The sequence below is a fragment of the Crinia signifera genome, chromosome 5, assembly GCF_055691185.1.
Source record: "Crinia signifera chromosome 5, ASM5569118v1, whole genome shotgun sequence".
NCBI lineage: Eukaryota > Metazoa > Chordata > Amphibia > Anura > Myobatrachidae > Crinia > Crinia signifera.
In genome coordinates, this window is record NC_139221.1 from 296,631,073 (window position 1) to 296,641,427 (window position 10,355).

The 10,355-nt window shown below is 43.6% G+C and overlaps 1 protein-coding gene across 1 annotated transcript in view; it reads right to left on the bottom strand.

Annotated features, from left to right (window-relative positions):
- LOC146081226 (macrophage mannose receptor 1-like) overlaps positions 1-10,355 on the bottom strand; it is a 282,981-nt gene that overhangs the window by 197,630 nt on the left and 74,996 nt on the right. The window contains exons 8-9 of the mRNA XM_083189331.1: positions 4,651-4,778; positions 3,024-3,111 (exon numbers count right to left, since the gene is read on the bottom strand). Coding sequence (XP_083045457.1) covers positions 3,024-3,111; positions 4,651-4,778 — 216 coding nt within the window. The remainder of the gene's footprint in view (positions 1-3,023; positions 3,112-4,650; positions 4,779-10,355) is intronic.

Genomic DNA, 10,355 nt, shown 5'->3' on the forward strand with positions numbered 1-10,355 from the left:
TCCGCTCCTCTCATCCAAATGATTCTATTGGCTGCTTAGCGGCCAATCAGGAGGTGACTTTCTCAGAGAAACACGTGTCGGACTCTGTAGAGCCCTGACCCATGCCGCATTTGAATACAAATATAAAATAAAATGTATACAATGTATGTTTGTTAGATAAAGAAGGGGGCATGTCCAAGAGACCTGGAGATCTCAGTCACTGAGAAACTGCTTATTAAGGCATCGCTTAAACAGCAACATTGTATAGAGAGGAGTAGCTTTAACAAGAGCAGAAATACAGTATAACCTGAATGTAGTAGATTATTTTATTGCTACTACAAAAGATTGTTTATCGCTACAAATCACCAGTTAAAGTGAATCAGTGTGAAGCCAAATATAATATCCAAATACCTAGGATATTCTTTAAATATATACTTCCATACAATTGGCATATCACCATCTGACTGCACTGTATTGGAATTATAATTTGTGGGATACCAGTGAATAAAATCAGCTACCAAAGCTCCGGGTCAGAAAGATAGTGGGAAGGCGATTGTTGTAACAAGTTTATGTTATATGAACAGAATCAACCTCCCACATCCCCCATAGAGAGCAACCAGAGCTCTGTGCTAATAAACAGAGCCAAAGAAACAAGCAATCTAGCAATTAAATAGAAAAAGAGGGTTTCTCTCATAACAAACCATTATTCGGCAGGGCAGGGTTCTACATTTTAACAAACTATTTTGAGCACATACATTTTTCCCTTAACTAACCCCTCACACGCCATGTATGTTGTCAGTCATTGTATGTAATTTTTAACCTCCTCATTTCACAGTGTCTAACGCATCATGAACCCGAGTTTCATGTAATAAAAGAAAAACGCAAGGGTCATTTTTAAGAAAGATACTAATAAAAACCAAGTGATACTATGCACCAAGGTGTGCATCGACCTCAGCAACCCCCTTTTTTCTTCTTCGTTTTCATACACTTCAATGGTTGTGAAGATAGCACACCCACCAAACAATTTAAATAAGGTGGATCAATTCCCAAAATAGCAGGGAAACAACAGCAGAGTGCAGACTTACCCCCCCTCTGGATGTGTATTGAAAAGGCGTGACATTGATTGCCACAGAGCGAGATTTGCAAATAATTACAGAGTATTGTTTGGAGGTTAATCTGGTTTGGTTGGAGGTGAACACGTCTAAGGCCCTTATTCAGATCTGTGCGGCCGGAGCCGCACACGGTGCTCCGGCCGCACAAACCAATCCCCGCCCACGATACGGATCGCCACGGCCGTCCGTACACGGACGGCTGGCGATCCGCAAGAAAATGGTGGGGCGTACGCCTCCACCATGGTGGGAGCTGCCCCCTGCATTCGATGGTCGGCGACCATCGAAGGCAGGGCCGCACGCCCCACCAGGTCCCGCAAGCTGAGACCACACGGACAATCGTCCGTGTGATAGCTTGTATGGGGGCTGAGAGCTGACATCCGGCGACGTCAGCTTCCCGCCCCCATCACTGGCGTCATACCCTCATTAGCATGCATACGCCCCGCGTTTGCATGGGAACGCCCATGAAACGCGGGGCGTATGCATAGGGAAATGAGGGTATGAAGCCCCTCACGCCCCTATACGCCCCCTTTGCGGCGGACGAACTACGTCTGCGGCGAATTGGGCTGCACATGCGCAGATTGACCTCTGCGCATGTGCAGACTGAAAACATCGGCGGTACGGCCGCACGCGGGCCGTACCGCACGATTCAGAATAAGGGCCTAGGTTTGGGCAAGGCACACATGATGGGGCAGCTTTGGATAGGGTAAGAAGGAAATTGAATGCTGCAATGTCCAGGTTGTGATAGGTCTAGATAGGCATGTCCTTAAACACTCTCGGATTCGTTATGAGGGTGTTGAATTCTATATCTCAGATGGAGTTCACCCTACTGTGAATGGCTAGGAAATATTTGTCACAGCCTTTTGTTCTTGTCTGAAGTAATTTGTGTTTTTTGCTTAGATGGTGGCGGTCAGTGATCTGTTGAACCTGACTGCGGAGGAAGACAGTGCTCCTCGTGACTTAATTTAGCTTAGCAGTGGTTGGCTAGTGTTTCCCCTTTTGAGAGAGGCAAGTCTCCACTACCTCAGGGGAGGACCAGGTCTCCATCTTGGGGAGGGACCAGCACTGTGCTAGTTAAGGTAAGATGGTACTTCCTAAGACAGTTTTTGCATGGGTGGAGACTCCACCCCATTTAGTAATTTAAATATGAAGATGTGGGCTACGGCTGAGGTGCTCTGCTTTCTTGCAATGATTCTTAAATCATCAATTCCAATTTAATTTAATAAATCTGTCTGTAATCTCTTTTTCCCAGTTTATTCAGTTTTCTGTGTAATTATTTTTTAGATAAATTTAAGTAGTAGTAGTAGAAATAATAAAACCTATGGGTGATATGCTTTTAGAAGCATTATCATTCTGACATCAGACACCTATCTGTTATATTGTTGTGTACACACTTTGTTTACAGTGACTATGTAAGGTTAAGGAGCCACTCATGTAAACCCTGGTTGACGATTACTGATTTAGAAGATAACTATGAAACAAACTATGGCATCTGCTGCAACATTATATGAAAATGGCAATTGTGACAAGGATCACAAACAGATGCAGACTTTGTTGTTTATTTTGAATAGCAGGTCACAGCATAGCAGGTTAAATCCATATGCAGTCGTTATTATAGGCAGTAGCATACAGGCACTCTAAGCATAACAGACTCTGGAAAGGCTCCAATGATCCCTACCATAGCCCACATCCCGGCCTATTGCTTGGGTAGCTAATCCACCATTCAAGAGCAAGGTGACTCTGCCCTGGAAACACATATCAGGAAATCCCAGGTGCTGATGATTACACACCTGGGATTCTGCTACTGCTCTCAAAATCTGGTCCGAGTCCTCCACATTACTTTCATGTGGGGAGATGATGTCTCTGCCACATAATAAGTTGTAAAAGTAAGAACAATATTTAGAACTCAATTACAGCATAAAATGAATTACTTACAGGTGTATCATCTGACCATACAAAGCCTTCATCAGGATCACTTTTCACTAGGCCAACCCAGATTTTATAATGGTCACTACCACTTCGCCTTAAAATAAAACAATTACATAATATTTGTAACACGCACAATTGTAGACTGTTTAATTTTTTTAATACAAGACATAACATATCATGCATGTATAAAACATTGCTTTCTTTCTTTTCACTTAATTTTTGTTGCAATATTTTCATGGACTGGATAAAAGTTAGAGTTTAGTTATAAGAATAAATCACAAGTACAGTCCATATCCCAAATATTACACCAGTTACTGTTTTTGGAATAATGACACATGGTACAAGACTAGCTGGCTGTCAAAATGAGAAAACCTAAACATTACACTGATATCTTCTCCTCTGTTAGTTCTTGATTAAATAATATTACTACTGTATACTAATCTGCCCTCATTGTTACTAACTCCACCTCACACTAATGATCATCTGAATTATTTACTCACAGGGCTCGTTTAAATGTACCAAACCATAGGGGAGTATTATCAAACCTTGCAATGATGATTGGACAGGTTTAGAAGGTGTCCATAGCAACTATCAGCTTCTGGAATGTACTTGATAAAAGCTAGCTACTGTAGGCGCTGATTGCTAGGAGTAGCTTTTCTCATTTGTCCACTTCTCTATGAGAGGAAGGGGGTGGTATGGAGTATAATAGCTTCCCCCTTATATGCAGAGCTGGCACTAACCAATTTGGTGCTCTAGGCAAGTGTTTGACTGGTTCACCCTAGCAGATAATCCCATCATCAATCTTAGTATTTGTACACGGCCTGTGGGGGACATGGTGGCATACAACCCGCAGCAATGGGAGGGAGGGGAAATGGTGACATACAGCTTGAAGCAATGGGGGGGGATGTGGAAATGGTGACATACACCCTGAAGCAATGGGAGGGGGGGGGGGGGGGGAGTCAACAACATGGTGACATCCATTTTGTGGTCACAGGGAGGGGGCATGGTGATATACTGTACTCACATGAACCTTGCCAGTTGTGGATTATCACCTCATTGAACCCTAGGCAAGATGCCAATTTGGGGGACTCCTCCCTTCAACAATCAACAATACATAACAGTAAATTTTGGGTGCTGATTGCAGGTGGCCTTGATAGAGTGCCTTGGCTTGTGCATAGTCTACCGATAAATGCTCAGCTGTGTAAACATCGTGTACAAATCTGAATCAAGCTCTAGGTCTTTTGAATTAGGCTTAATGTGGCCTGGGACAGTACAAGGTGACACTTTATAACCTGACACAAACCGTTGGGGTAGATTTACTAGAGCATCTAAAAAATAAAATTGGAGGCGTTGCTCAGAGCTATCATTTCTCTATTGCGTGCTATAAAATGATAGAATCGGATTGGTTGCTATTCACCCCACTCCGTTTTTGAAGCTTTAGTAAATATATATCTTTAAAAGCTTTAATAATTCTATACATTATTAACCTCATCAATTGAACTCCTGTATGGTCCAGTAGATTGTAAGCTTGTGTGCAAGGCTCCTTTATCTCCAATCTTGTCTTATTACTATGCAAGTCTCCAGCTGTAATGAGTATGCTGGCTCAGTATAAATACAATGTAATAATACTTACTCCAGCATTGATGATACGGTTTCCTCTTCCTTCACACTGCTAATACTGAGTAAGTCGCCTCCTATTGCTCGGCAGAAATCTCTGGCTTCATACCATGACTTTTTCTCTTCTTCTTCTTTATAGTAAAACTGGAGAGATATAACAAATGCTATTCACTTACATTCACCATATCACCACTTCCAAATTTCCACGTCAACCTCTGAATATGTACAGTGGTGCCAAGAGGGGGTGGGGAGCTGGTACTATCAGTGTCTTATTCAATTTTACTTGTCAATATACAGATGTAGGCAATGGCATATCTAAAAGTTTTGGGCCACCGGCGCCGAAATTTTGGCAACAACCCCCACAGTTAACCCTATGCACAGTAAAGTTTACCCCCCCCTGCCTTACCTCTCCAAGAGCCGCTGTAGCTGGTTCCCGCACCTTGTCTGCAGTCCCGACTCCCCTGTCCGCTCCTTATTCCAGCTTCTAATGAAAACGGACCATCACAAAATGTCCGCCCCCATACAGCAGACTGTTTTCTGTTGTATAAGGGTGGACATTTTGCAATGGTCCATTTAGATTAGAAGCAGAAGCCAGGAGGGGACAGAGGACCCGGGACCGCAGACAAATCTTCTTCGTGTCCCGGGCTCCATCTACAGATGCGGCAGGTGAGCTCCTGGCAGTCGGCAATGGCATTACAATAGCCCCGCAGACCCCCGACGCCCACGCCTACACAGAGCCTCCCCACCATCTCTGGGTCTGCAGGGCTATTGTTACGCCACTGGATGTAGCTCTTTTCAACTAACCTCCTCTGGATAGCCATGGCTCACCAAGGCCTGTTGTTCCCAGCTGCAATACAATACATTGAACAATACTGTAGGGGATTAGCAGAGTAATCCTATTACTCACTTAATCCTATTATTGGGCTAGATGAGGGTAACTCTATCTATATGTACAAAATGTAATTTTCCTGATGTACTCCAAATTGATAGAATTTAGACTAAAGAAATGACAGAGGATATAACGCTATAATAGGTTCTGTAAAGCACCCCCCCCCCCCCCCCCCCCGGATCGGACTCAGAGATCATATATGTTAGATGCATGATCTCCGGGTCGCACCCCTTCCCGGCGGCATGCAGAGGGGATTGCATGCAATACATCCTATGCAGAAGGGCCTTTCCAGGTGGCATAAGGGGAATTGGATGCGACTTTTCCAGTAGAAGAAGTTGCATAGTGTATGGGGCTTTAACTATTGTAACTGACCGATTATTGTACAGCATTTTGCTATTTATAAAAGCTAGTACAGTAAATCAGCTGAGGATTCAAGCTTATGTATATATAGCAATGTATGATAAAACATTTTTGTGCACTTAATCTCATATAGGTATCGGAAACCAAAAAATGACAATGTACAAAAATTAGCCTTTTTTGCCAAACATGAAATATTGCATTAACGATAAATGCATTTCTTTTAAAAAAATTATATAAAATCAAAAAATATTGCGCATTTAAAAGTTTACATGGTCACCATACATAATATAAATATAAATACACGGAAACCAACCAGTTTGTCCAGAAACCGGACACATTGAGCGTCATTCCGCATACAGATATTATTACAAGCAGATTGGAGAAACCCATCTCGTAGGTCTCCTTAATACTCGCAGAACAGATATTCTTACAAGCAGATTGGAGAAACCCATCTTGTAGGTCTCCTTAATACTCGCAGAACTGACGAGAAAACTCAAAGGAATTATAAAACATCAGAAAGCATTATAAAACGACAGAAAAAAAATTACAGAAGAAATTAAACTCTCTGCCCTCAAGCGATACCTCCTATCTGTATCTGTGTCTGTGCCGTGGTACACTATGATTTTTCATTTTTTTTTTTTATGTTACTGAAATGTTCTAAAATAGGTATTTTCAGAACCCTTCTTGTTTGCCCAACATATTTTTTGCCACAAGGGCATATTAGCATGTAAATTGCATGTGTAGTATTGCAGTTTCGTTATCATTTCTGCCCAGCACTGTTTTACATCCTTTCAAGCCATGTGGGCACATTTTGGCAAAAATGGCTAATTTATGTACAATGTAATTTTTCGGTTTCCGATTATGTCTTTTTCAGATTTATATGTATGTATGTGTATATCAGATATAGGATGATTGACCATGTGCCGCACACCTTGCGGGGTGGCGACCGGGGTGCTGCCCTGCTTAGATGTGAGGCACGGTGGATCATTCGATTGGGCACGGTTGCCCCACACGGCCTAAATGAATATAATGGTATTTCTACGCTACTTTGAGTCCATACCCGTATGTGGATCGCATCCTGTTGTATATTGTGTACTTTTGTATAAGTATTTTTTGTAGTTTAAAACGTATGTGCTCTATATTAGCACTCTCTGATCCATCCTGCAGTATATGTCTGTCTGCGTCTTATTATTGTTGTTTTTTGTTGTTATGGTGATGGGTGCACGACCTATCAGTGATCTGAACGTCATTTCGGCTGCTGCCGCTGACGTCACAGGTCAGCGCCAGATTTGTGTGCCTCTGGGCCTGGCGCGCGCTGTTACACCGGGTGCTTCTGTATATAAGGTATGTCTTTTTACTTGTTTGACTTTATAGCCTGATGACGATGCCTGCGTACCATCGAAACGTTGCAAAATTAAAAATTGCTTAACTGCTACCCACCGTTATATGATTGATTTTGGAGTGCCGCGCTCACACCGGGATCCTGTACGTACTTCTAGTGCGGGCACCCAACAAGCTACTTAGAAGGAGGCCGTGCCGGGCAATACCCTGCTATATAGTGGTGATTGCTGTTTGGGACTCAGCCATCGCCTGCCACGGGCACCCCCACATCTTCAGACGCATCTGGTGTACCCTTCCATACAGGTGACCGTCCTACATACACGGCATCCTGTCCATCACAGGTTGTTACTGATCGGGCCATCTTGCCATATTGTTATACAAGCTTTGGTCTCTGTGTTCAGATACACCTGTGATTTTTTTAAACTTAACTGACGACATCAGCTGCCCCATGGATCCTCTATCCCAGGATGCACCCACTGCCAGTGGATTCGCACGACCCACGTATACGGTCGGAGCTACCTACACTTATACAGACGATGAGGCTCAAAAGATCCTTAGCAGTGGAGGTCAGTTGGATGATCTAGCGGAAGCAACCCCCCTTGAGGACCTTTACAGAGACCTGCTAAAACTCAAAAAACGCGAAGTGGACTACTACTACCATGCATTATCACTTAGCGACTACCATCGTGCTATGAAAATACCTAGAGGCCTGAGGGTCAAGAACTGCCCGACAATAGGCAAGCATGATGTGGCTTTCTGCCAGAGATGGGTGGCAATAGCCAACAAATGCTCATTTGACTTTATGCTACTTATCATTGAGTTTTCTAATAAAGAGGTCAATTCCTGTAAGAATAAAATTACGGCTTTTGAGACGCTACACAAAGCCAACTTTGAGAATGATACCAGCACCGCTTGGTATGACAAGCTTAATTCACAATTGCAAATGTACAAGCGTGAATTGATCAAGTTTAAAAAAGACAAAAAAACTAAAGTCGACACAGATTATGAGACACATTGTGTCTACCAGTGGACGGTACCAGGACGTGAAGGCGGTCCTCAGCGACCTTATTCCCGACGTAACCGTGGTAACCCATATCGAAACAATCAATCCTCAACGGAGTTTAACTCCTCAAGTAGTGATTCCTCTAGGGGACAACACAGAAACCCTAAGCAACTGACCCCTTTAGGGGTGGCAACCCGAGCCCGCACAGGAGGCCACGCGGATACACCCAAAGAGGTGGTCAGAGTAAGAGGAAGGGGTTCCAGAAAACCACCAAAACCGAGGAAACCCTAGTAATCAATTTGTCGAACTATCAATTATCCAACACTGAATCTAATGTCTTGTCAAAAGGCTTGTCTTTTGTGCCATCTGTATCCTTCAACGAACTAGACTGGACCATAGAAAGCCATCGACTGGCCAGACAGTTACGGCTGAAGGAATATTTTAATAAACCTCATCCGACTAGACCGTTACCTTCTGACACTACTCCTGACGAGATTTTGCCTAAACCTCTACAAAAAATTCAGCCTAGATCCTCATACGATCCACAATCGTTCAATTCATCCATCAGGACGTTTTCCAGAGTTCTCAACTCTGAGGTGCAGTCTGCTGCCAAAGAGTGTAATCTTCCATACAATAATTTGAACAAACAAGAACGTTCAGCGTTAAAAGACCTTGCAGCCAATAACACCATGGTGTTTGCCCCCGCAGACAAAGGCGGGGCACTAGTGATCATGGACATGGAAAAATACCACCAGCAGGTGATGAAGCATCTTGAGGATACCATGACATATCGGAAGTTACACAGTGATCCATCTAGCATCTTCAAACGGGAACTACAGGGCCTCCTACAAGCTGCAGTGCAAAATAATGTAATCTCGAATAAGCTGATGTCAGCCCTTATACCGGCTCATCCGCTGGTGCCTTTATTCTATTGTACACCGAAAGTACATAAGGCACTTGTTGATCCCCCGGGGCGACCTATAGTCGCCGCTAGGGATTCCCTAATGCAACCCTTGTCAGTCTACCTGGACTGTATTCTACAACCCTGTATCCGTAGTCACCCCCGATACCTGATGGACACCACGGCGCTACTACGAAGCCTTCAAACTTTACCTGTCCTTGATCAGGAAATACATATGTTTACCATTGACGTGTGCTCATTGTACACGTCCATACCACACGATCTGGGACTCCAGGCACTGCGTCACTTCTTGGCGGACAATGCTGCCTATGATGGTCCTGATGTTGATTTTACTATCGAATTGATGAATATGATTCTCACAAAAAATGTTTCCTGTATAATCAAGAATTCTACTTACAGCTCATGGGCGTGGCTATGGGGGCGGCGGTAGCCCCCTCATATGCCAACGTCTTCATGTATGAATTTGAGCAAGCATTTTTATTTGCTGATATCATTATAGCATCTCACATAGTGCAGTACCATCGATATATCGATGACCTCCTCATCTTTTGGAGGGGGCCACCATCGATACTGTGTGAGTATATCGATGCCCATAATGCCACCTCTCATTCTATTAAATTCACCTATTCTCATGACCAATCTAAAATACACTTCCTTGATGTACTTATTACTATCGAAAATGGCCGATTAGCCACCTGTGTGTTATGGTGATGGGTGCACGACCTATCAGTGATCTGAACGTCATTTCGGCTGCTGCCGCTGACGTCACAGGTCAGCGCCAGATTTGTGTGCCTCTGGGCCTGGCGCGCGCTGTTACACCAGGTGCTTCTGTATATAAGGTATGTCTTTTTACTTGTTTGACTTTATAGCCTGATGACAATGCCTGCGTACCATCGAAACGTTGCAAAATTAAAAAGTGCTTAACTGCTACCCACCGTTATATTTTGGAGTGCCGCGCTCACACCGGGATCCTGTACGTACTTCTAGTGCGGGCACCCAACAAGCTACTTAGAAGGAGGCCGTGCCGGGCAATACCCTGCTATATATATATATATATATATATATATATATATAAAAAAAGTGGGGGAACCCTTTCTGCGCTCGAGAGAGTGGCAGCAGCACCTCTGGGGGGTCCTCTGTTAGGCAAGACCCAGAATAGAAATGGAAAAAAAGGGGGGTTTTCCAGAGGGCGCTATCCAATGTTTG